At 41.1% G+C, this 27,705-nt stretch overlaps 1 protein-coding gene across 1 annotated transcript; it reads left to right on the forward strand.

The window, feature by feature from the left end:
- On the forward strand, nucleotides 1-27,244 carry LOC106550709 (ovomucoid-like). Its single transcript, XM_087709384.1, has 4 exons — nucleotides 1-249; nucleotides 24,858-24,883; nucleotides 26,762-26,871; nucleotides 27,136-27,244. The coding sequence occupies exons 1-4, from the start codon at nucleotides 195-197 to the stop codon at nucleotides 27,182-27,184; spliced, it is 240 nt and encodes a 79-aa protein (XP_087565510.1). The 5' UTR covers nucleotides 1-194; the 3' UTR covers nucleotides 27,185-27,244.
- The last annotated feature ends 461 nt before the right edge of the window (nucleotides 27,245-27,705 follow it).

The raw sequence follows: 27,705 nt of genomic DNA on the forward strand, positions 1-27,705 counted from the left end.
ACTAGCTTGCCACGCATTTCAGCAACAGATCAGTTCCTCATCCAATTGCATCTGGAAGTGGGAGGTGCAATATCACAAAAGTAGTCAAGGTATGCACATATAAACTAGAAGGACAGGAGAAAGCTTTTGAGATCTCACTTTCAGCATCAACTGCTCCAGAGAGTCCTACTTCAACCAAGTTCTGTGACACAATCATGAAGCAAGGAAGCCTTCTGATGCTCACTCTGCTACTTTTCTTCTTGTACTCCAGTAAGTTCTAATTACTACTGCATTTCTGGTTAGTCCTTAATTTTGGGATGACAAATGTTTCTGCCTTCCTGGATGATTTATCTAGATAGATGTTTTTACATTGATGCAGCTTCCCCCGTACTTCAGTGACTTCACAGAGGCCTGTTTCAACCAAACTCATAATACGATCACGAAGCAAGGAGGTTTTCTGCTGCTTGCTCTGATGGTGTTCTTCTTGTATTCTGATAAATTCAATTTTCTATGCCAATATCTTCATTTTGGGAAATGTGCAGGCATTCAATTGTCTAATAACATGAAAAAGAATGTGGTGGCATGCTCAAGGCAGGGAACCTGGAGTAACATATTGAATAGCCTGATATATTCCCTGATGTTTGTCTGCTTATTGTTTTGTAATCCTTTCGTCTCCAATCCCTCTTTTGGGGGTGGGGAGGGGAGAGGGGGAAAGAAATGGGTCAGACACAGGAGATATTGCCTACAGAGATTGCTTAAACAAATTTGAGTAAGGTGGCAAGATAATGTCTGCTGGCAATCTCTCGTGTCTATTTTTTCCTTCTTCCCTTCTTCCAGAGTGGAGAGAGTGCAAAAAAAAAAAAGGAATTACAGGAGAGTAAAGAGGAACAGTGTGGAGAATGCACCAGTTTTCCAGCTCACAGTGGGAACCATTGCATTGCATTGATTGCTATATGTAGTCCTCATAATAGGCATATTTACTCTTGTGTAATAACTTCCTCTTCAATCTCTCTACTCTACAAGATGGAGGGGGAAAAGAAAAACAACAGGTGAGGGATAGGACAATGCAGATTGACTGTAATGGTGATAATTCAACAGAGGAATGCTGTGATGGTTATCAATGAAGGTAATGGTCACAAACTTATTTTCATGCAAGGGTAACTTCAAATAGTCCCTGAGGACTATTTGGTAAGCAATTTTTTTTCCTGTAGTAGAAATAAAGTGGAACTTTCATGTCTAATGTAACTGTAATCTCTAATTAAATCAATAACAATTGTGTCTACTTAGTTCTGTTGCGGATGTGCTTCAGTTATTGTACTGCCAGTTATTACTGAATTTGTACTGATTTTTTTTTCATTTTCTTACAGCTAGTCAATGATTAATTGGAAGGGGGGGGGCACAAGCTACAAACACATAAATAAATTAAAGACAAAAAGGAATGAGAAAATATAAACTTTTTTCAAATATTTATATATATGAAATAACTCAGTCTCCATTTTATGCATCATCAATGCAGGCCCACATTGAAAATGTCAATCTCACATAATCCTTTCTCTGTATTGCCATATTATTGCCTTGCTAAATACTCCAGAGTAGACAGTGACTGACATAGCTTGATAAATTCTGCTTCAAGAATTCTGCTGTTTAAGAAGTAGTGAAGCAAGGGGTAAGATAGTCCTTTTTATGAGAAAATCCAGACAGTTTTGAGGAGAAGAGAAATTAGGTCCCGTCACTTTAGGCTTAGCTCTTCATTTAAGTTTCCTTCCATTCTAATCATGGTTGCCTGCTTTGGTTTTGGCCACATGAGAATACTATAGGAAAGGAGAATGTGAGAATAAAACCTGGTTCCTTCTTTCCTCCTCTCAGTTTATATGTCATTGGACAGCTTTGTAACCTGCATCTGGGTATCTGCAGAAATTACCCAAAAGATAATTATAAATTATGCCTGAGGAGTTTCTTTGTGTCAAACTGCCTTCTGCAGTTTGCCAGGGTCTGGACTCCCTCTCCCTCCTTATGGAAATGCTCTTTTTCAACAGTGAAAGAAGCAAAGGGAAAGCAATGTTGCCTGGTCATTTGTTTGTCAGGTAGGAGTCATTATAAAGGATTGGGGGGGGGGGTGTCACAAGGGATCTGTCCTGCATCTGGGAGGCCACTGAAGTGCTCCAGATTAAAATGGTGATTTAGAGAAAAGGTATCTCTGAAATACTTGGATTATCTTCTCTGGGGATGGGGAGGGCAGAGTTACAATTGGAGGTGGTCCCTGCCTACTCTTCGAAAGCCCAACCTTTTCCCCCAAAAGCCATATTGAATTTCCCACAGCAGAGTTACAGAATAGCTGAAACTACTGTCCTGGAAAACATATTGATGACCTAGAATTGACACTAATAATTAATTGATTATTTGGTCTAATTAACACAATGTGGGAGGAGATAAATTGCACTATATGTCTTCATAGTTCACTAGTTCTCTAGATAAAAGAAAAGGTTTTTGAGGAGTTTCAATCAAAAAGGAGTTTGAGGAGGAATTAGGTACCAATGATGAGTATCTTAATTCAAAAGTATAAATTGTTACTGAAATTTAATCTTCAAGATGAATCTCTGAATGATTGTGGATGGTAGATGAAAACAGATGAAAATCTTTGGGTATAGAATTATGCTTGATCACTGGGAAAATATGTGGGCACAAGTTTGAGATCTACATTATACTGGTAATTTGACAGAAATCTTTTATAAAATTATTTAGCAATGTTATTCAACTCCTGACAAACTGACAAAGATGTATAATTTGAAACAAATGTTGGAAATTTTATCAATCTGAATATAGCTTTTTGCCTTCTTTGGTGGACATGCAAGTGAGTTAAGAAATCTTGGAATAAGATATGTACTTTGATTCAGAAAATTCTGACAATTGATGTGAAATTGAAACCTGAAGGTTTCTTTTAGTGTGGCAGGCAAACAAGTGGAAAGAAAATATGTGACTTTATTTTTACAGCAAGATTACTATGTTCACAAAGATGGGCAGAAGAAATCCGGAACAGCAGAAAGGATTTTTGAGCAATTAATTGCAGCCACTCCCAAAATTGTGCCTGTCTCCAGAATAGCGAAGTCTCTACTGCATAGGAAAGTCACACAGTGGAAAAGCTACTTCTAGAAGATTTACTGAAAACCTAAGTGAGAGATCCATGATCAGGGTGGGAAAGAGGTTGTGGAAGCCAATGGGGTGGGAAAGGAGACTCAAACTCTGCAAGTACCTCCAGGAGCAGGAAGTAGAGCAGAGGATGCTTTAAGGGGTGGAGGAGGCCTTGGGGGATCTTGGGCAGGCTATGTGTGAGCTAGTGAGATGTTACAGTGTGGTCCTGAGCCTGTGCTAGATCTTCCAGGGCCTCCCTCATTCCTGAGGTACTCTATGCTCCTCTTAATGACTTGTGTGGTTGCTTAATGATTGCATTAGGGAGAGAAGAGATCGGGATCATCAAGTGAGATGATCACATGGGTACCTTGGTTAATGACCACTGTGAATTGTAACCATAAGGGACAGACTCCATTATGATCATGACTATCTATATGGGAAAACATATAACTCCAGCGCAGAGTGGATGCAGGACCTAAGAGCATACCATAACAATCCTTCAGAACAGGAACTAGTCATCACAGTAGCAGAAATCTAACAGCAGGTTAAGAACATGCACAAGGCCACTAGCACCTGGCTCAGGCATGATCCACGCTTACTGGCTGAAGAAACTGGAAGTCAGTTTGTGACATCTGTCACTAGTGGCCTTTAGGTACAGCACATACCAATGTTATACATTGTCCTGGCCTCTGTTCTCTATAGGCTTGAACTCCTTCAGCCAGATAGGCTAATCACAAAGACTCGGTATAGATACAGAGTTAAGAGTAAAAGAATCATCAGACACCTCCTCTGTATGGATGACATTAAGCTGTATAAGAGTGAATGAAATGTCATTCAGATTGGAAAATTGTGGTCAAATGGCAATCAAGAGAGGGAAGGTAGTTAAAACTAATAGGGTAGATACATACAAACCAGCTTTAAGAACCCTGATATCCCATATTCATATGGAAACCACAATGGGGAGGCAAGGACAGCAAAATTCAAGTCTCATACAGGATAAAATAGGTCATCCAGAATCAACTCAATGGGAAGAAAAAAATCTAAGCCATTATCATATAGGCAGTTTTCATCTTTTGAATTCTTCATTAAAATCATATCCTATTATTACTTTATAGGCATCTCTGACATCTACTACACACAACCAAGCTTTTCCAACAGCATTTTTAAGGCATTCAAAGAATTATCAGATTCTGATAAAGATTTGTGAATCTGAACTTGATAATTAATAATTTCTAGCCAGAATATGACTAGAAAATATGTAAAATATTGAAGTTTTGTATATATTTATTTATTTGTTTGTTTGTTTGTTTATTAGACTTATATACCGCTTCATAGGGCTTTCAGTCCTCTCTAAGCGGTTTACAAATTTTTTTAGCCAATTGAGTCAGCAACTTGCCCCCACAGTCCGGGTCCTCATTTCACCCACCTCAGAAGGATGGAAGGCTGAGTTGATCTTGAGCCTGGTGAGATGTGAACTGCTGAGCTGCAGATCACAGTCAGCTAAAGTGGCCTGTAGTACTGCACCCTAACCACTGTGCCACCTCTGCTCTGATCTGATCTGGTGAAAGATCAATTTTTTATAAACAATTTCTTTTTCTGATACTTTCTTAGTGAAATTAAGATAGATAGATAGATAGATAGATAGATAGATAGATAGATAGATAGATAGATAGATAGATAGATAGATAGATAGATAGATAGATAGATAGATAGATAGATGATAGATAGATAGATGATAGATAGATAGATAGATAGATAGATAGAGAGAGACAGACAGACAGACAGACAGACAGACAGACAGACAGACAGACAGACAGACAGACAGACAGACAGACATGAATAATCTTAGTTTGACCTCACTTCAATGGAAGTTTTACTGATTCATGGTGAAAATCTATATAAAATTTGATCTATTATAGTAAAACAAAGTAATTTTGCAAAAAAATATTATTTGAATGAGTTCCAGACACTGAAGGACAGAGAATCACATAATCAGTCTTGACTGGAAAATCCATTCTCATAGGAAAAATTTTTAAAACACACACAAAAAAACCCTCATTGAATTCAACCAATTTTGATTGACTTCCTCAGTTGAAGATTTATATGTTTCTTAGTTTGAACTCGTGCTGCTATGTCATTATTATATTTTAAGGGTGTCATACAGAGGTGGGTTCCTGGTTCGGGACTGGTTCGGCTGAGTAAATAGTAACTCAGCCTGCCACGCCCTCAAACCGGTTGTATCAGCGGTGGCGCCATCTTGATTTTTGGTTCTGCGCATGTACAGAACAATCTTCATTGCAAAATTGTATTTTCCCCTTTTCTAATGTAGTGCACATGCACAGGCCTGTTTAAGTGCAAATGCGCACACGCGTGGTACAAAAACTTTTTGCACACCGAACCGGCAGTAATACCGGCAGCAACCCACCCCTGGTGTCATAATGATGTTTTTATGTTATCGTTGTTTACATTCCACATGGTTTCAATTGTAATGCTGTCTGCATTGATAATTTTTGTAAAATTTGTCTTGGTTTTATTACTGTTTCTTTCAAATTATGTATCCTAGTTTGAAATACTTTTAAGTGGGAGCAAATGAAACATTCAAATAAATATATAAGTACATGTACCAGTATGTTTATAGAGTTTTGGATTATCCAATGGACACAGGCATTCAGAGTTTTCAAGAGTTCTATGAACAAATTTTAGCTATTGTCTCAAACACCTAGAAATATTATTTGTTTGTTTGTTTATGTTTGTTTGTTTGATGTACGTGTGTGTTTGTGTGTGTGTATGTCTGGTAGAAAGAGCAAATCCTGTCAGAATAGAGAATTCCCTGCCTATTAGTTGTCTATGGAATATTCACATATTTTGGCATAAATTAGTCCTTGGATTTTCAAAGTATTTAAAAGGCCTTACATTCAATTTTTCTCTGGGACCATCATTGTATCTAGAACTTTGCACTGCACATTTAACATAGTAGGGAAGGTTTCTGTGAAAGTGTTAAATATTGTCCTGATATTTTAATCCCAGTTTATGGAAGGCTACAAGGCCTTAAATCAAAATAAAATGGGATGGAGGTCAAATTATACCATTGTACATACCACCTTGATTTGGCTAAAAGAAAGGTGGATATGTATCTAAAAATGAGATTCCCACTTATTGTTCCTATCAGAGTTTTCATGTACTTTAATTAGATAAATGTTACATTATTTTTCTCTGGTAGCTGAAAACAATAGATTTGGATCTGCTAGGAGATTCTGGAATAAACAGCAGTTCACATCAACTTCCAGCATTTTTATATAAGCAGCAACAAATTAAAAGTTTGCTGTGATTTTGTGGAATAGGTCATAAGCTCCTTACATTTCTTTTGATGTTCAAAGCAAATTCTTTTCTATTAAAGCTGTTCTTTCTGTTTTTAATGTATCTGTTTGTTCTTACTGTATCCAAATTCTATTTGATGGGTTTTGTGGGAGTTAGTAAACAACAAAGTTGGCCCCGGAAATCTGAATTTTGCCATTTATCCATAGTTTAATTCCCTCACTGATTTCTTCATTAACCCTGTGGTCTAACTGAATCTTTAGTTTTGCAAAGCTGGATTATTGGTATCAAAAGAAATGGAGCAACAATTGCATTGTTTTTAAACCACACCGTGTTTGTATCGCAACATTTCCTGGCTGTACAGCTGAGCTCAGGATTGACATATAGCTTTGGGTGGTTGTAGTGGACATGGACTAGAGTGAATAGCATGGAGGTATTCATATGTAAAATGAGCAGAATTTTTTTCAGAGGCAGGGATCAAAACTTTTGATGAGATGAGCTGCTGTACAAATTTGATTAATTAAATTAAAAAACTGCAATATGGGTTGTTACATGTTATTGCTAACAGCTGTCTATTTTTCTTACTTCTTTATACTTTGTGCAATACTCCCTGACAGAATAGAATAACTATTAATGACTTCTTTTTCTTCTTTTTGCAGAACTTCCATCTTTATATATGTGGCAAGTTCACAACTTTTGGGAAAAGCTCCCGTGTTCTTGAATACACATATAGGAAAGTTATTTTTTTCAGGTCATCTGATGCAATGGTCCCCAATCTTTACAGCTTGGTGTCTTAGTGGGGAGGGGAGAAATGGCCCCGCCACTTGCGCAACTTGAGCTTCACGTGTGCACACCGGCTGGCCATTCATGCAAGTCATGCTGGGTGTGCTCGTGCTGGCCAACCACTAATGGGGCCCAGTTCCGAACAGGCCACGTCCCAGTAGTGGGACACGGCCCAGGGGTTGGGGACCTCTGATCTGATGCATCTAGCTTAGCAATGTCTACTCTGGCTGATAGTATCTTTCCAAGGGATGAAACATGCAAAGGAGAATTCTGTCCCTTCTCTTCAACCTGAATACAGTGAAAATTCAGTTGGGCACTGGTGGGCAACTTTTGTGGCTCCAAAATCCCATTTTTATTCAGCCCTCTCAAGTCCCCAATAACAAAATTATCAACAGGCATAGTTTCCCTCTAAAAATAAAAACACTGAATTGTATGCCCCAAACAGCTTAAATCTCCCATTGCCTTCCTAGCCAGGAAAAGCAGAAAATCTTGGTTTCTGACATCTCCCACTCTGCATAATCAGCTCATCAATAATAATATTCATATTGCTCCCAAATCAAGTACATCATGGTTACCAAGATGCTTACCATGCTTATCGTGGAGAGCAATAGTGGGCTTTCTGAGGAGAAAAAGAGATTCTTGGCCAATAATTATTTTACCATCACTCTATTCTTTCATCATTTTTTAACAACTTCTATATATACTGCATGATTAACTTGGGCAGAGGAAGACATTTTCAGAAATATTTACCTACTCATTTTAATGTCTGATATTTTGAAATAATCATTCTTGATAATTGTCCATCATTTTGGTCCACATGTTCCTTCAATATTCCTATCCTTTTTCCCCAAAGGATTGTTATTATTTTTTATTCTCTTACATACCATTTTAAGTATACATTCACATAATTGGTATTCTTCTTTACATTTATCACTCTTATACATTTATTATTTCATTTAATAAGGAATAATGTACAATTTGGGTTGCTTTATTTACCATCCCTTCCTCCTTTTTGTAACACCTCCTTGTTTTCCCTTTCTTTTCTCCCTTCCTCCCTTCTCTACTTTTTTCCTTCCTCCTCTCCTTCTCCTCCCTTCTTCCCTTACCTTTCTCCTACTCCTGCTCTTCCTCTTCCCCTTCCTACCCTCCCTCCTTCTCTTTCTCCCCCTTCCATCCTCCTCGCCTCTTTCTTCTTTCTCCTGTCTTCTTTTCTTTCTCTCCTCCTCTCTCCCTTTCTTTTTCTATTATTGTTGGTGTATATTTAAAACTCAGTTTATGTTTCCTTGGGATGGTATTTCTGTCATCCCAAATATACTTTAGTATCATTTCTTATTCCCTTACCTTCACTAGTCTACCCTAGTATGTTTTCCCCCTTTATGTCTTGTTCTTGAATATATACATATATGTTTAATATTTTCTTTTCTTCCCCTCACCCTTTCCATTTAATAGTGTGTCATCTGGGTACTTTAAACAAATTGAAATAGACTTGGAAAGATGGATAAACCTACAATTATCAATGATGGGAAGAATACCAGTAGTAAAGATGAATATATTACCAAGATTGTTATACCTATTTCAAATAATACCAATAAAACTAGAGAAAAAAATCTTAGAAAGTATGAACAAAATAGTGGGGAAATATATATGGCAAGGGAAAAAAGCAAGAATTAATATAAAAATGTTACAAGATGCAAAGATTTGAGAAGGATTTGGATTACCAAACTGGAAACTGTACTACCAAGCAGCGGGTCTAACTTGGATGAAAGAATGGATTTTACTGAGAAATACAAGATTATTGAAACAGGAGGGGCATGATTTGCAACTGGGTTGGCCTGCTTTTTTGTGGTATGATAAAAGTAGGGCGCATAGCTATTTTCAAAGACATTATGTAAGGAATGGATTATTAACAATGTGGGAAAGAGTGAAAGGGAAACATTATTTAGAAATATCAATGTGGCATTCAACAATGGAAGCATTGACACATCCAAATATTAGTAGTATGAAAAATACTAGATACAAAGATATCTTAACAGAAAGCGGGGAACTAAAAAAAAACAAGAATTAGAAAAACAAGGGATTGATATAGGTTGGTTTTCACAATTGCAAATACAATCAAGATAGGGAAAAGATAAAAGGGAGTATGGTTTTAACTTAGGAAGTTCGGAGTTGGATAAGATACTTATGGGAGCAGGAGAAAGAATAATCAAAGAATTATATAATCCTAACCCTAACCCACAACATGAATAAATGTGACAATACCTCCCACCTACCAGACATCTGGAAACCAGCCCTAGTCAACAAATGAACCCCACCCACCACCCAGGCTGTTACAACACAAAACAACAATGGACACACAGCCAGCACCAATCAGCACCAGTACAACCACACAACCAATCATTCCACTTACTGAAACAAAGACAGCACTCCACACACACCCCACCAAGATTTATAGAAAGATGGCAACTCTGACCACGCTTTAAGCCAAAACCACCAGCCTGAAGATGGTGAATGAGACCTCACCGAAATGTTGCCAAGACAATCTCAATCTTACACAGGAAAAGACCCGAATGCAACAAGACCAGCATACCTACACCTGTGAAAATCTACAAATAGATAGATAGATAGATAGATAGATAGATAGATAGATAGATAGGTAGGTAGGTAGGTAGGTAGGTAGGTAGGTAGGTAGGTAGGTAGGCAGGCAGGCAGGCAGGCAGGCAGGCAGGCAGGCAGGCAGGCAGGCAGGCAGGCAGACAGACAGACAGACAGACAGACAGACTAAGAGGGGAGAGAACACGGCAGCTCCGATCACACTTTGCTCGCACAGGCACGAGACCGAAGACACCAGCCTGAGGATGACGAGTGGGACCTCATGTACATGCATACATACATACATATATACATACATACAAACACACACACACACACACACACACATACACACATCTTTGTGTCTGTGTGTATAAGACCCAGTCTTATTTTGGGTGAAACATGGTGTTATGAAATGGGCAATCAAATAGATTATTTTAAATATTTTCATTTATTTATTAAATTTTTATGCCAACCATCTTTCCATAAGATGACTTTGGGTGGCATAAAGAAATGAATAAATAAATTAATAAATTAAATAAATAAATAGCATTCCATTTAGGCCATTAAATTTGAAACTTCTGAAACTTTTTGCAGAATGTGTGAGATGAAAGGATTGGACTACTAATGTTTTATTATGAACTGAAGAACATGTAAAACCCCTGATGAGTTGCAAGGTATTTTAGCCCAAGGTATTGCAAAGTATTTTAGCCCAAGAAGCACTTAAGACAAAAGAAGAATCATGTTTATGCAATGGAAATGTTTTTGCACAATTAAGATTCTGGATGGTCACAATATCAGTTTACAGAAGAGGAAGTGAATTGCTCAAAGTAAGCGTGCACCTTGATTGTGTTGTAACCATTGAGAACTGACTGTTCATGTGCTTTTACAAGAAACTTAAACCTGGAAAAAATGGTTAGCTCTCCACAGAAGCAACTGCCTGTACCAGATCACTTATAAAGGGAAAAACCAAAACTAATTATTTCAGATCTCAATCCAGTATATTATCTAGGTGGTTTTGTATATACAAAAAATGTAAGCCTGGTGGTTAGAATGCAGTATTTCAGGCAAATCTGTAAAGCACTATGAACAGAGGTAGGTTGCTCCTGGTCCAAATATTCCTCTGTGTGATTCCTATCAGCCAACTTGAATGGTCTGCCCACGATTAATACTATTAATAATTTATTAAATTTATTTGTCACCCGACTCTTAGCGACTCTTGCTGCTGTTTTTTCAACCAGAGATACATGATCTGGCCTTCCCTCTTACTACACCTGCACTTCACTTTGTACTTCCTCTTGAGACATCAATTAACAAATAATTATATCAATTATTTTTGTTGTCTTTTTAATGTGTTTCCACAACAGTTAAGAAGGAACTCAGAAGAGGCCTAGAAACATAAGCAAGATGATAAAAAAAATGTCAAATAAAAGCAAGGTTTAAGAGAATGAAATGAAAGACTTGGGGTTTTGGGAGGTTTTTGGTAGAAGGAAAATGGACCTCATCACATCACTAGAATATCATACTGGAGTTGGGACTGTGAGACTGTGAGACAAGAAATCAACATAGAAAGGATAATTTTATTTAATTTATTTATTTATTTATTTATTTGTTTGTTTGTTTGTTTGTTTGTTTATTTATTTATTTATTTATTTATTTATTTATTTATTTATTTATTTGTTTATTGGACAGTCACAACCTTGTCTCCTGTGGCCCATTCCATCAGGTCCAGCTGGAGAGGCACACTCTATGTCTAGGAAATGCTGTCTGATGGGGTCCAGGAGGAGAACTTTTTCTGTTATGGCTCCCACCCTATGGACCATCATCACATCAGATCATAGTAGTCCTGATCCTGCTAGCATTTCATAAAGCCCTTAAAACATGTTTTTGTCAATGGGAATCTGGGAGTGTGAGGATGTATAGTGGATACACTGACTACATAGAGGGATGTGTTCACTTTAGAAGTAAATTTAGAATTTTGTGATAGCACATATCAGTTAGCATTTAGCACTTAGTCTTATATACCGCTTCACAGTGCTTTGATAGCCTTCTCTCAGTGGTTTGCAAAGTCAGCATATTGTCCCCAATAATCTGGGTCTTCATTTTACCCTCCTCGGAAGGATGGAAGGCTGAGTCAACCTTGAGCCTGGTGAGATTAGAACTGCTGAACTGAAGTAGCCTGCAGTTCTGCACTCTAACCATTACACCATCTCGTCTCTTATTTTACAGGATTTTATGGTTGATGTTGTTTTGATTGTGTGATCTATTTTATTGTTTTGCTACTTTCATATTTTTTACCTATTTGTCACCCACCCTTTAACATAACATATACACATACACATATACACTTACAGAAATAATATATATATATATATATTGAACATGTCAAGTGGTGGAAACATTAAAAAAATGGATGAGTTTGATTGTGCAGTTCTACCTGCTATCTTCCTATATTGAACTCCCTAATAATATCCCAGTTGACTTATTAATACTATACGTTTGGTTTTTTTAAATTGATTTTTTGTTTTAATTGGCTATGTTTATTCAACTGGTCAAGGAGTTTAATTGCAGGGAAGGAGAAAGGCACTTACAAACACAAGTAAATAAATAAAAAATAGGAGATAATGTGGAGTTGTTTCAAATATTTTCATTCATATGGTTTTTTTACAGACATTGCTGCCCAAAAAATCAATGAGAAGGTGAGTACCAGATTTAAGTTTAAGTTTTAAGTCTCTGTGTTGGACCCAGAAATGTGGATGCATAATAGCCTCATCCCTCTCCCTCCTTACCACCACATCCTTTATTGCCAACGTATTGTATTCTCAGATACAATAAGATTTGGAACATATTTCAGGCCAGGTTTTCTGCTTTTATCTACTCCCTCTTCCAACCTACATACCCTCCTAAGCCCTTTAAGGGCATAGCACACAATTAAAAACATCTGCACCAAAACCATAACAAACTAAGCAATGTTTTATACCACTGTTGTGGAGCTTTTTCTTTCAGTGTATCTTATATATGTTTGTGTGTTTAATGTTGAGAGGGATCTTGCAAACCACGTAGAATTTGTCTGCATAGCATTATAAAGACTGTAAGATATAATTCCTAAAAATCCCAGACCTATTTTCCAGCATTGCTAATGCATGATGGCCTACATGGGGACTAGGAGGATCAACCAAAACAGAAATGAACTCTGCTGAATTACAACTTGACAAGATAAAAGATAATCAGTTCAGAGCAGGGGTGGGTTCCAGCTGCTGCTACTGCTGGTTCGCTCAGGGATGCACTGTGTAATTAAAGACATGTGCAGAAGCAAAAGACAAGATGGTGGCACCTATGGTACTGCGAAGAGAACTGGTTTGGGGGCATGGCAGGCCGAGTTGCTACCTAACTGGTAGGAACCCACCTCTGGTACAGACATAATCATGTTATTCAACTTATCATTGGCCTTAAGAGGATAGTGCTATGAATCATTTGCTTCTTCCCATAGGAGTATTGTAAGAAGTATTCTGTACCATCGAAATTCTGCACCTTGGAGTATAAAGCCCATTGTGCTTCTAATGGCAAAACCTATGGCAACAAATGTGGCTTCTGCAATGGGTATATGTAAGTATACCGTTCATTCTGTACAGCTGTGAAAAAACCTTGGAAAACTGATCCTTTTTAAAGTAGGCTCTCAGAAAACATTGTCCCAGATAGATTATGTAATAGTGTCAGTTTTACCAATCTTAAGGGGAAGGCAAACTATAGCCACCTTTCTAGTTTTAGGAGATCACAAATGATATTGCTAATTATTCTAGTCCTTTGCTTGGCTGGGACTTGATGGTGGATGCACTCCTGGTGGTTCTTATTTTTAATTTTTGGTTCTGTTTTCCCATCAGTAAAAGTGGTAGAAAACTTCGGCTGAGATATCTTAGAAAATGTGTAAATTTGAAGATGCAGAAGATTAAAGAACATTTACCAGAGAATATCCCACAATCTTGATACCTTGTTAATTAACAACCCCATGAAAACATCTGTGCTTCCCTCTTCTTCTGCTACGTTGCTCTATTAAATGTCTTAATCTGATTTATCAATAAAAAATCCAAAGCATTATATCTCTATGAATCTTCTTTTTAAACCAATATATGAGCCTCCTTTTTTTGTTTTAGTTCCTTTGAGTCAAAGTTGACTCATTGCAACCACCTCAACTTGTTTTTGCAGTTTTCTTGGCACATAGTTTTTCAGAAGTGATTTGCCCTTACCTTCTTTCTAGCAGTGACTGGCCAAGAACAATTAGCTGACTCATGGTCCCCTGCTTTTTTAGCCGGGGCTCTAGCCACTACACCAAACTGGCTCACATTGGAATACATTTATAGTTTTATTGCATTTTAAAATGCACAATAACTTCATACTGGTAGATATGCAATTGGGAACATATTGGTATGTATTCATAATGTATATTTTTGTATTATTGACAAGAGACAATAATTAAAGGTTGGTTACTGGTACCACATAAAGCAGGAAGTTTTTTATCACATTCCCTCAAGGTAGAACAATTTCAATAATGTTTTAGTTATCTTTACGCGGGAACAGTTTCCCATTCAGAAATATTCAAATATGAGATTTCTCAATCATCTCCTGATATGAGACTCAAATTACATGTTGCCCTTTTGATAATGAATGCACCTTTGATGATATTCATCTCTAAAGCAGAAGCTGGGTAACTTTAGGAGCACAAATACATACATAGTCATGGAGATTGTATGCCAAAAATGTGAAATTTCTCTTTCTAACTCTCAAACAACCCATTCTCTATTTCATGATCAACAATGCATACCGATATTGAAAGTGAAAATGTCCCATGGTCCTTTCTCTGAAGTGGTGGGTTCAGGATCCCATTCCAATTGGTACAGTTGGAACGGGCCCGGTGGGATCCACATGGACGGGTGCAGCGCATCGCAAATGTGTGCACCGTACGCATAAATCTTAGCACCTCTGCAAGCCTCTGTGACTCTCTAGCTGCTCCGCGGAGCGTCGCACAGGTGCTGTATGTGCCAGGTCCGTGTGTGGAAGCGTGGAAGCCTTAAAAGGCAGGTAAGGAGGTCGAGCGGCTGGGTGGGCCCTCCGGAGTACCGTTCCGGAATGGTATCTGATGCTCTGGGCAGGCTCCGGTAGGCCCGTACCGTGGCGTAAGGCCTGCAGCCCACCGATATTTCCCTGTATTGTACTGTGTACAGCCATATTTTTCCCTAAATGATCTCTTGTAAGTCAAGGACTACCTGTATTATAAGTTCTTTCATTACAACTTCTTTTTTTTATTTTTATCCAAATGTTTTATCCAAGACGCATCCTTGCTGTATTTCTTTGGCTTGTCCTATAGCTGCATCCAGTTATAGGAGAAGCCAAAGAAACAACTCAAGAAGCTTGGGAAATTTTGAAAAATGAGATTACAAAGGCCCAGTCTAGCACAATACCAATGAAGAAGAAAAATAACAGCTCCCCAAAAAAACCAGCATGGCTGCATAATGAACTCTCTGACAAATTGAAAGACAAAAAAGTTAAGTATAAAAAGTGGAAAGAGGGGGATATAACTAAGGCAGAATATGAGCAAATAGCCCGAGCCTGTAAAGATGAAATAAGGAAAGCTAAGGCTCACAATGAAGAAAGGCTTGCCACAAAAGTAAAAAATAACCAAAAAAAGCTTCTTCCAATATGTTAAAAACAAGAAAAAGGTTAAGGAAACAATTGGTCCATTGCTCGGAGAAAGTGGCAAGAAAGTGACAAGCAACAGGGAGAAAGCAGAACTATTTTACTCATTTTTTGCATCTGTCTTTACACAAAGGGATAAAACAGTCCAACCTATCAAAAAGAGCACCACAAAATCATATTAGGAACACAAATTGAAATAGGGAAGAAAATGGTAAGTGAGCACCTGTCCGGTCCTGGTTCAAGTCACCAGGACCGGACAGATTACACCCCAGGGTTCTGAAGGAACTGGCAGATGAGATCTCAGAACCACTGAACTATATATTTCAGAGATCCTGGAGCACCAGGGAACTGCCAGAGGACTGGAAAAGAGTTGATGTGGTTCCCATCTTCAAAAAAGGGGAAAAAAATACATCCTGGAAACTACAGACCTATCAACCTGACCTCAATACCAGGAAAGATTCTGGAAAAGATAATCAAGCAATGAATTAGCGAACACCTAGAAGTAAACAAAGTAATAGCCAAAAGCCAACATGGGTTTGTCAAAAACAGATCATGCCAAACTAATCTTATTGCATTCTTTGACAAAGTGACAAAATTAGTGGAGCAGAGGAATGCTGTTGATATAGTTTACTTGGACTTCAGTAAAACACTTGATAAAGTAGACCATAACCTACTACTAGATAAAGTAGAAGAATGTGGGTTGGACAGCATCACCATCAGATGGATTCGTAACTGGAGGACCAACCGCACTCAACGTGTAGTCCTCAATGGAACTGCATCTACATGGAGGGAAGTATGCAGTGGAGTACCCCACGTTTTTGTTTTAGGCCCAGTTCAACATCTTAATCAATTATTTGGATGAGGGAATAAATGGGGAACTTATCAAATTTGCAGATGACACCAAGCTGGCAGGAATAGCCAATACTCCAGAAGACAGTCTTAAGATACAGAAGGATCTTGACAAACTTGAACATTGAGCACTATCAAATAAAATGAAATTTAATGGTGAAAAGAGTAAGGTTCTACATTTAGGCAAGAAAAACGAAATGCACAAGTACAGTATAGGTGGTACCTTCCTCAATAGTAGTAACTGTGAGAGGGATGTTGGAGTCTTAGTGGACAACCATTTGAATATGAGCCAGCAGTGTGCAGCAGCTGCCAAAAAAGCCAACACAGTTCTAGGCTACATAAACAGAGGGATGGAATCAAGGTCACGTGAAGTGTTAATACCACTTTATAATGCCTTGGTAAGGCCACACTTGGAATACTGCATTCAGTTTTGGTCACCACGATGTAGAAAAGATGTGGAGACTCTTTAAAAATTTGCCTCTTCAAAATCTTGATGCGTTTTATACTCCAGTGCATCTTATATTCTGAAAAATATGGTAATCCAATTCCCAATATCAATATTAGTAATCTCTATCACATTTCTCAAATTTAATAATCATTATATATTCAAAAAATGCTAACTCCTCATCTTTATCTATCTACATCTATATCTTTCTTGTTCTCTCTAAACATTTCTCTATTATATATGAACACATTTAAAGTTTCATTTATATTGATCCAGTTTATGCTATCATTGTTAATAATCTCTATCACATTTATCACATTTATGTATGCCGCCCTGAGTCCCTCCTGGAGAAGGGCGGCATACAAATAAACCAAATACAATTATCAAGTTTATATAATCCTTATATTATTTATATATTTCCTCTTTAGTATTTCAATTCTTATCCATTTTTCCATCTTAATCCAATTGACAATAATAGTATGAACAAGTTTAACTAGATGTCATTTATGTTGATCCAATTCACATTAACATTATTAATTATTTCTATCACATTAAGCAAATTATAGTCTTGTTACATTGTTAAAATATACATTGAAAGAAAAATACATAACATCTATAAACTTCTAATCTGTTACTTTTATTCATTCTATAAGCAGTTTATTTCCCCTATCTACTTTTTATTTCTGCCTCTCTAGCTTATAATAGGCTGATGTAATATTTAAAGGGCAATTTTTCTTCCCATCATCTCTTCTCTTTTTTAGTACTCCAATTCTTATCTATTTTTAATTCTGCTCCCACACTCCTCCGTTTTATCTCTATTTTCATCTATCTCTTTTTTGTTCACTCTAAACATTTCTCCCAGTATAATTTTGTACTGCCAATTCTTCCGATTATCTGCCCTTGTCCTAATCTCCAAAAGTAACTTCTTGCCTCTCCAATTGTTGATTTATCTGTTTTGTTTTCTTCAGTATTTCTTCCTTTGTCAGCTGATTTGTGAGTCCCCTTTTTTGCTCCAGTCCTTGGTTTATCTGTGGATATAGCCAATCCTTCTGTTCGTTCCCCTCCTTTTCTTTATCAGGTTGTTGTTTTATTTGCTGATTTTTCTGATCCATATTTTTTTCCTGTTTGTATTCTATTTTCTGACAAGAGGTCCATTTCATCCAATCTTTCTGTTGTTTCCACCAGTTCATATACATTTTGGTCTTGGTTTCTCATTCTTTGCGAAATACAGTCTGCTTTCTGATCCATACCATCAATTAAGTTCAAAATATTTTGAAACACCAAAGGCCATCTCATTTAGAAATTCTCTCATTCCCAGCACTGTTCCTTCAGCTCCAGCCATAATGACAATAAGTGTAGGGTAAACAATTATGCCTCAATTAACTCCAACATCCAGGGAATCCAAGATCCTGGGAGTATGCTTTGATAAATAAGACTCTCCTCTCCAATTCTCACACTGCCTTTCTTTCCAGCAGATATTTATTTCAATCAATCTCCATTTTTCAGATGGGCAAATCCCATCATTTACTCAGTACTCTGTTAATCCAAAATATTTTCCGTCTACTCTGTATTTTTTAGTCTTTTATTCTAGCTGCCCAGGATCTCTGTAAGTTTCCAGGAGTCTAAGAGTCATTTTTCCTTCTGTCAATAGATGGCGCTCTCAACATACTTTTCAACATAAATCTCTATAAGAATGGTATTTTCTGCAGCTAGCAAAATCATTTTAGAGTCTCTCCTTTAGAGTTCTTTCTTATCCCTAGGGTAACTTTAAAGAAAAAAGAATCATCTCAACCAGTTTCTTTCATGGCTCTCTACATTCCTGCACTGTCTTAGGTATTCTGGCTGGTTCCTGCTTCATGGCAGCCATTTTGACTGCTGCTGCTCCTCGTCTTCAGATGAGGGGGCTTTCCAAGTCAGGGAAGAGAGATGCGGCTCTCCCCAACCTGCAAGGCAGTGTCCCTTTACTTTATCACCCTTCCAGGGGGACTACGGCTCGGATTTGAGCCTTCTGATAGGGTGAGCTCAGAGCAGGATCACGGTGGTCGCGTTCCTCACTTCCAACTCCACAGGAAGCTCAATCGGAAGTTACTTTTACATTTCCAACATTCATTTGAAATACCTTTATTCATTCTAGATAACCTATCTGATGTTAAATACTAGCGATACATCGTTTTATAAAAACATTCTTTTAAATTATAGTTTCATGTGAATTTTAAACCTTTCGTTCACATTATTTCCCCATTGCTCAAGCATCAAATTATGGCCAAAGTGCCTTCATTTTATAAACCTTATCAATAATATGTTCATCACTACTTTTAAGTTTTGACGGAGGGACGACGCGCAGCCCGGTTTCAACTAACAACTTGGTTTATTCTGGATGACAGCGATTCGAACAACAAAACTCGCGCCAAGGTATTTATACTAAAATTCAACCAATCACCGGCCGGGGACGGGACAGCAACCGCTGACAGCAGTCCCTCGGCCAATCAACAGTAACGTTCGGCCGGCAACACCCTCTGAGGCTCTCAGCCAATCAGAGAGCCCAGAGTGTGTTACTGGCATCTTGAATATTAACTAATATTTAACACCCCTTTCCCCCAGTTCTGCGCATGCCCGAAACGGAGCATGCGTAGTCCTTAAGGTATGCTGGGCGGCGCCGGACCCGCCCAGATCTTCTTATTGCAGGGGAAGTCGTCGGCGGAGGAGGACCTCCTCGTGGTAGCTCCTCCCCGAAGGGAGTGCAGCTCCGAGGCACGCCATTTCGGGAAGGCCCAGAAGGCGGGCTCAACTGCAAAGGTAGGTTTGGCCGTGGGGGCGCGTCACTGACCGTAGGAGGAACCCTCTGGATCGTGTCCTCGGATTGAGCTGTAAGTTCAGCGCCCTTGTAGTTGGCGCTTCGGTAGGCAGGGCCTGGTGTGGCGAAGGCCCTTGTTTGCGGTCTCTCGGCTTGGGAACCTTGTGATTGGCACAGGTGGGGGCCAGGTGTGGCGAAGGCCCTTGTTTGCGGTCTCTCGGCTTGAGAACTTTGTGGTTGGCGCAGGTTGAGGCCTGGTGTGGCGAAGGCTTCACATTGCAACCCCGGTACTGCGGTGTTGTCACTCGGGGGTTCGTGGCCACCAGCCTGCGACGGGAGACGCCTCCTTAGCTGATCCAGGTGGCGTCTCCATTGGGATCCATCAGCCAATTGGATCCTAAAAGAACATGGGCCGGTCAGGTCAATGATAGAACCTGGCACCCATCTCGGCTCCCCCGCAAAGGACCGGGCCCACACGGAATCCCCTAACTTAAAGGAACGGGGAGGAAGAACCCCCAGATTGCTCGGCTGATCCCCTGAATAGAGCGGGTGAAGCCTATCCAGGGGAGTCCGCAGGCGCCGGCCCATCAAGAGCTCCGCGGGGCTTTTGTTGGTAGTTGGGCAGGGGGTGGAATGTTGGCTTAGCAGGTAAGCCGCCACCCTCGCCTGCCAGTCGCCCCGGTCCATGCGGCCCAGCGCCTCCTTCGCTGAGCGGACCGCCCGTTCTGCCCGGCCATTGCTGGCCGGGTGGTACGGGGCTATGGGCGCATGCCGGATCCCTTGCTCGGCCAAGAACTCCTGGAAAATGGTGGATGTGAACTGGGGCCCATTGTCCGATACCATTATGTCCGGCAACCCATGGGTTGCGAACAGTTTCCGTAAAGCCCTAACCGTACTCTCGGCTGTGGTAGAGCCCATGAGGACTAGCTCCACCCACCGGGAGTAGGCATCCACCACAACCAGGAAGTTCTGGCCGTGGAAAGGACCAGCGAAATCGATGTGGAGGCGAGACCATGGGCCTCTCGGAGCCTCCCACTCACGAGCAGGCCCGGCAGGGGGGTTGGGCCTGGATAATTGACAAGTGGTGCAGCGGCCTACATGGGCCGCTATCTCTGTGTCCAGCAAGGGCCACCAGACATAGCTACGGGCCAATGCCTTCATCCGTGCTATGCCCGGGTGGTCCTTGTGGAGCAGATCCAGAACTAGTGGCCGAAGCGCGGTGGGGATCAGCACCCGATCCCCCCAGATGAGACAACCCCCGTGGAGAGAGATCTCTGCCTGGCGATTTTTAAAGGGCTGGAAGCCCTCTGCCACTTTGTCTGTTGGCCATCCCCTCAAAACCCAGGAAGAGACCTGGGAGAGGATCGGATCGGCCTTAGTGTGGGCCGCCACGTCTGCGGCGGAGAGTGGAAAACCGGAGGCGGCAATGGAGAGGACAGAGAGGGCTGGGACGGGGGCGGTGTCCGTCTCCGGTAGTGGGCAACGGCTGAGGGCATCGGCATGCCCCAGCTGTTTGCCCGGACGGTAGAGCAACGTATAAGAATACGCTGCGAGGAACTCCGTCCAGCGAGTCATGCGGGGGGACAGGATGGCGGGGGTCGGCTTGTCACCCGCCAAAAGCCCAAGGAGTGGCTTATGGTCGGTGACAAGAGTAAAGTGCCGACCGTAGAGGTAATCGTGGAACCTCTTAATCCCGGACACTGCAGCCAGAGCCTCCTTGTCGATCTGACTGTAGTTGCGCTCCGCCGAGGAGAGTGTCCGGGAATAAAAGGCCACGGGGGCTTCTGAGCCATTCGGGAGGACATGGCTCAGGACCGCCCCTACACCAAATGGGGAGGCGTCACACGCCAACGTCAAAGGCATCCCATCATGATACTGAATGAGGACTGCCGATGACGTCAGTGTCTCTTTGACAGCCGCGAACGCATGCGCTTCGCGGCTTCCCCAGCGCCAGGCCGCGGATCGGTTGAGCAACCGATGCAGCGGCTCGGCTAGTGACGCCTTGTGAGGAATAAAGGGGGCGTAGAAATTGAGCAGCCCTAGGAACGCCTGTAACTCCGCCCTGGAGGTGGGAACAGGGGCGTTCTTAATGGCTGCAATTTTAGATGGTGTAGGGTGAATGCCTTGGGCGTCTATTAAGAAGCCCAAGAATTCTACCCTAGGGACAGCAAATGAGCATTTGCTGCTTTTCAATTTCAATCCCGCGCCCCTGAAACGACAGAGGACCTTCCGTAATATTTCGATGAGTTCTGAGCGGCTTGTGGCAGCGATCAGAACATCATCGAAATATGGAACCACCCCCGGTAGCCCATGGAGCAGACGCTCCATGAGGCTCTGGAAGATCCCCGGGGCCACGGACACACCGAATTGTAGGCGGCGACAACGGAAAGCCCCACGATGGGTGACGATGGTCTGGGCAGCCGCCGCATCGTCATCCACCGGAAGCTGTTGATAGGCCTGCGCCATATCCAGTTTGGCAAATATGCAACCCTGCCCCAAGGAGTGGAGCAGGTGTTGCACAACAGGGACTGGATAGGGGTTTGCCTGAAGGGCCAAGTTGATCGTCGACTTGTAGTCGGCGCAGATTCTCACCGAGCCATCCGGCTTGACCGGGAGGACTATGGGTGTCTCCCATGGAGCATGATCAACTGGCTCGATGACACCCTGCGCCAACAGTTTGTCAAGTTCGGCGTCAACCTTGGCCCTTAAGGCAAAAGGCACCCTGCGGGCTTTCAGCCTAATGGGAGCAATCTGAGGATCCAAGCTAAGGGAGATGGGGGTTCCCTTATAGCACCCGAGCTGACCATCAAACACATCAGAGAACTCCTGTAGGACGTCCTCAATAGAAGGGGAATTTACCCGGTGCACCCCCCCAATGGACAACCCCAGTGCTGGAAACCAGTCAAGGCCGAGAAGGGCCGGCAGGGCATTCTTTACAATGATTATTGGCAGCTCCCCAGTAAACTTGCCATACTTGACAGGAATAGGAAAAGACCCCAGGACAGGAATTAACTTTCCCTGGTAGTCCCTTAGAAGCACGCGGGATGGGGCTAACTTTGTTTGGGAAACCGCAGGGCAGAGGCGGGAGAACATGTCCCAGGACAACAACGAACGGGAGGAGCCAGAGTCCACCTCCATTTGGCATGGCTGACCTGCCAGGTGGACATTGGCTGTAACTTTGCGGGAACCTGAAGAGGCCTGGTTAATGGAACTCTCCACTTCCTGCGGTTCAGACACATTGTGGCAGTCGTCTCCTCTGCGAGTTGGCCTCGGTGGCTGGCGGCGCGGCTGCGACCTGGGTCTCTCATTTGCTTGGAAGAAGGCAGGGGCCGGCAACGATGCACGGCAGACGTGGGCAATGTGCCCCTGCCTCTGACAACGGCGGCAGATTGCGTTTTTGAATTGACAGGTCTGGCGGTCGTGGCGGCCTCCGCAACTAAGGCAAGACGCCTTGGGGTTTTGCGGTGCGGCCGCTGCAGGAGCCGGTTGTCTTCGCCTAGGCTGGGCACGGACTTGGCCGACGTTGTCGGGCTCCAGGTCCTCAGATGGTGTAAGGTCATCATAGTCAATGTCATGTACTTGTGAGGCCGGTGGAGTGAACGGAACGTGCCCTGGATTTTGGGATGACAATTGTAGCCGCTCCAAATCTGCGGTGGATTGCTCAGAGAGCTCGGCTGCTCTGGCGATCTCCACTGCCTGAAGTAGTGTAATATCGTGATGACGGAACATGCGGCTTCTTAAATGTACATCCCGCACTCCGCACACAAACTGCTCGACTAAATTTTCTTCGAGGTTTGAGAAATCGCACTGGGACGCCACAGTGCGCAGGGCTTCTAAAAACTGACTAATCGACTCTCCCGGCTTTTGTACTCTTCTCCGGAACGCGAAACTGCGGGCAATTTTGGAGGGCGTCGGGGCATAGTGCCCCTTCAATTTCGCCATTAAGTTGTCCCAGCCTAACTTATATGCCGGTCTGGGGGCAGCCATAGCTCTGGCTGAGGCGAACATAGAGGGTTCGCAGCATGATAAAAAGAAGCTGCACTTCTCCTCATCTGTTTGAGCCTGATTTTTGGTAGCAATTAGATAAGTTTCAAACCGCTCCATGAATCCTTCCCAGGATTCGCCGGCGGAGCCAAAAGGAGCGAAAGGCGGTAAAGAATTCATGTTGCTTAAGAGTTCGGCAGGCTGATGAGTGAGGAGCTGAGGGGAGGAGGTCATGACAGGAAAAAATTTTTCCTCAGCGTTCGGTGCCGGCGCGAGTAGCGACTTGTGGCAGCTAGCTGATAGAACCTCTCTCTCTCTAACCTAGGCTTGCGTGGAATCGCCAAATCCCACCTTCGTCGCCAGTTTTAAGTTTTGACGGAGGGACGACGCGCAGCCCGGTTTCAACTAACAACTTGGTTTATTCTGGATGACAGCGATTCGAACAACAAAACTCGCGCCAAGGTATTTATACTAAAATTCAACCAATCACCGGCCGGGGACGGGACAGCAACCGCTGACAGCAGTCCCTCGGCCAATCAACAGTAACGTTCGGCCGGCAACACCCTCTGAGGCTCTCAGCCAATCAGAGAGCCCAGAGTGTGTTACTGGCATCTTGAATATTAACTAATATTTAACAACTACCACACAGTAAGATTTCCAATTACCACAAAGTCAAACCCATAATTGTGGGCTGTATTTCATATTGCTACTTTTCCTTGTGGGGGGATTTTGCTTTCAGGACTTATACTCCATTAGATGGGTCATGGAGAAAACAAGTCCATAATCCACCAACTATCTCAAATCAGTCTCAGTAGAATCTGATTCCTCCTTCAGGAACATTAATAGAAGACTCAAAGGAAAGCAAGACGTTACTTATGCAGAGATGATTGTTTTGCAAGAAGATATTGTACATCAGGGCTTCTCAAACTGTGGGGTCATCTAGAGCAACTTGTGGGGAATGCAACTTTTTGTACAGCTGAACAGGCAGGCTACACAGGCAAAGTATAGATAATAGCCCTGGTGACTTTGGAAAGATGGCAGTTATTTTATTTACTACAGGGAGTCCTCAAATTATAACCATTCATTCATTGATCATTTGAAGTTTAAAAAAATGTGATTTATGACACCTATAACTATTTCAGCATCCCCCTGATCACAAGCTCAAAATGTGGATCCTTGATAACTGGCATGTATTAATGCAGTTGCAGTGTCTTGGGGGGGGGGGTGTCATGTGATCAACAAAATATAAGATGGTATAGATTTCTTCGAAGTGTTTTCATTTGGAATTTTTGGTTGCAGATGTTGCCACTGCAAAAGATCTCAAGGTGAGTCACATTTTTTTTTCCTTATTCAAGTCCCTTGTATTTCATGATTTGATTATGAATTGTGTCAGGCTTTCAAGTAATACACCCATAAGAAATCCAACTCCAGGGCAGATAAACTCCTCAAAGAATAGGTTTATTGGATATATCATATTGGCAAAGCCAATCTTGTTTTTTGCTTCTGCGCATGTGCAGAGCAATTTTAGTTGTATTGCACATGCGCGCAGCACACCCCTGAACGAACCAGAAGTAGTCTCTGCTGGAACTCACCACTGTACTGTAATTACATGCTGGTTAAATTCATTAAGATAATGTACCTTAGAAAAGTACACAGAAAAGAAGAAGGCTTATCAAAATTCTCAAGGCAGCGTTACATAGTAGCATGGATTCTCTACCTTTCTCTTCCTATAGGTAAATTTATAACAACTAACAATTACATTTACCAGCATAACACACCAATTCTTTCCCTTTTATCCACTCACTCCTGTCCTTTGACTCATCCTCCCAAAGTCCTGAAAGGCTCAGTACACACTTAAAATCACAATACATCACAAACTCTGCAATATAATCTATTGTGTAATGTTACTTTTATGGTTCTTTTACTATTAGTGCATGTATATGATTTTTAATAAGTGGGAGGTATAAATCACTCAGAAAATTTGAATAATATACTGTAAATACAACATACAATAATAAAAGCAGATGTATGTTTCTGCAGTGTCACTAATAATAGCTGGGATCTATATTCTTTAGCTAGCTCAGGCTTAAATGTTACTTTGGTTACAACCATCTTTAAATACAGTGTTTTCTTTTGGCCCCCAAAATAAGTGCTTGGCCTTATTTTTGGGGAAGTCTTATTATTTTTGAGGTGCAGGAAGCAGCAAGCGTGGTCACCTCATGACTGCTGCTGTGTTGCAAAATTTTTGGGGGGAGGGCTTATTCTCAGGGGAGGGTTTATTTTAGCACATGCGCTCAAAAGCCCGATTGGGCTTATTATCCGGGGAGGTCTTATTTTCAGGGAAGCAGGGTAGTGTACACTTAAATTCAGTAAACTGATTTTAAAAATACAATAATAGAAAAAAATAATCTAATTCAATCATATGTTGAAGTGTTCCATCTCTCAAATCAGTTCTCAAAGGCTTCCTGGAACAACTGAGTCTTGATAGGTTTCCTAAATATCAGCAAGATTGGTAGTTTTCAGATTCCTGAAGGAATGCTGTTCCACAGATGGGATGCAGGAATGGAAAAGGCCCAGCTTCATGGTCTGTGAAGGTGACAATCCCTCACAGTAGAGATCCCTTCTTTCCAGATGTTATAGATAAGCAAAATCAATGGGCATATATAGTTCCTGAGCTAAACAAGTCCTGAACCATATAGGGCTTTAAAAGTGACAAGCAGCATCTTCAATTTCATCTGGAGACTGATTGGTAGCTAGTGAAGTTCCCAAAGTATTGGGGTGATCTAGGAAAAATAAAATATAACTCCTAGATCATCTGTACCTTCCAGGGTCTCTTCAAGGATAGTCTTGTGCATTGTAAGAGTTCACTTGAAAAGAAACCAAGATATGAGTGACCAAAAGTCTCCTGCAGCAGGAATGGTAGTAATTGGCAGAAGATATGGAAAGAGGAAGGAAGGCTTACTGGAAGGACTGCCACTTGCTCCTCACACAAGGAAGAGTAAAGCCATATGGAACAAGAGAGGACCACTGACGTAGCTTCACTTGACTTACAAAAAATGGAATTACAACTTGACAGCATAATAATAATGCATAATCGGTGTCTTACATGATCATGTGCACAAAGTACATATTAACATCAATAGTTATTATCTTACTATAAAGAACAGTAGGAAAAGTAAATATATCATTTGCCTTTTGTGTAGATTTATTGTAAGGGATACCCAAAGGAAGCCTGCACAAAGGAGTACAATCCGCACTGTGCCTCTGATGGAAAAACCTACGATAATCAGTGTTTCTTCTGCAATGCATATATGTGAGTATAAGTTTTACTAAGAACAGCTGGTGACAAGAGCACTTTTATTGACAGATCTTTTAAAATAAATGATTTTCTAACAGAAATGAATCGTGACGTGGTGTTAAACAGTATATTTTATTGTTAGCAGATAGAAGAAAATAGCTACTTGGTCAATTTCAGTGGATCCTTAGTTCCCTTGCTGAATTCTAGATTCCTTCTTTTGGTTGTGCAATGACAGCCAATAGATTCTTGACTTAATTCTTGCCTTTGTTTCCTTATCAGTCACAGTGGTAGAACTCTTCAGCTGAAATACCTTGGAAAATGCAAGTAATTTGAAGACGTAGAAGAAGATTGGCTAAAAGTATTTGATTCCTTCAAATACAGAAACATCACTGTATTCTTCCCTCTGCTCCTGCTGCTTTACTCAGTGAGACTTTCCTGTGCCTCAGCTTCATTTATCAATAAATAATGAAATCATTATGTAGTCTGTCTTCTTATTTTGTATGTGTTTTATTATTATTATTAATTACAATAACTGCATAGATAAACCTCAAAGTGGCCTCAAGAACTCTCAGGGACAGCACTAATGACCAGATGACTGCAAAGAAATATGATCCTTCCAAACTACCACCATCCCATTTTGTAAGAACGAATCCGTTCATTGCTCCCACCATCCTGCCAGAACTGATAATGCTTCTTGGTTAAGGAGAGAAATGTTGTCTTCTTCCTCAAGGAAAAAAAGCAAGCGATAAGCAAGCTTCTCAGTTTTCTAAAGCAATCTAAGCAGTATTCCATTAAGATGGTTTGCCAAATGCATTTTTCTCCATGTTAACAGAATAAGAGAATTATAAG

This window comes from Thamnophis sirtalis, unplaced genomic scaffold (assembly GCF_051295495.1).
Source record: "Thamnophis sirtalis isolate CommonGarterSnake01/CBP01778 unplaced genomic scaffold, rThaSir2_p1.2 scaffold_3, whole genome shotgun sequence".
NCBI classification, from domain to species: Eukaryota; Metazoa; Chordata; class Lepidosauria; order Squamata; family Natricidae; genus Thamnophis; species Thamnophis sirtalis.

Bases quoted from the DNA above. Each gene is read 5' to 3' on its own strand.
- LOC106550709 (XM_087709384.1), top strand. From the start codon at position 195: ATGAAGCAAGGAAGCCTTCTGATGCTCACTCTGCTACTTTTCTTCTTG. The intron at 250-24,857 runs GTAAGTTCTAAT...TTTTGGTTGCAG, and splicing joins ACTTTTCTTCTTGTACTCCA to ATGTTGCCACTGCAAAAGAT. The intron at 26,872-27,135 runs GTGAGTATAAGT...TTTCCTTATCAG, and splicing joins TTCTTCTGCAATGCATATAT to TCACAGTGGTAGAACTCTTC.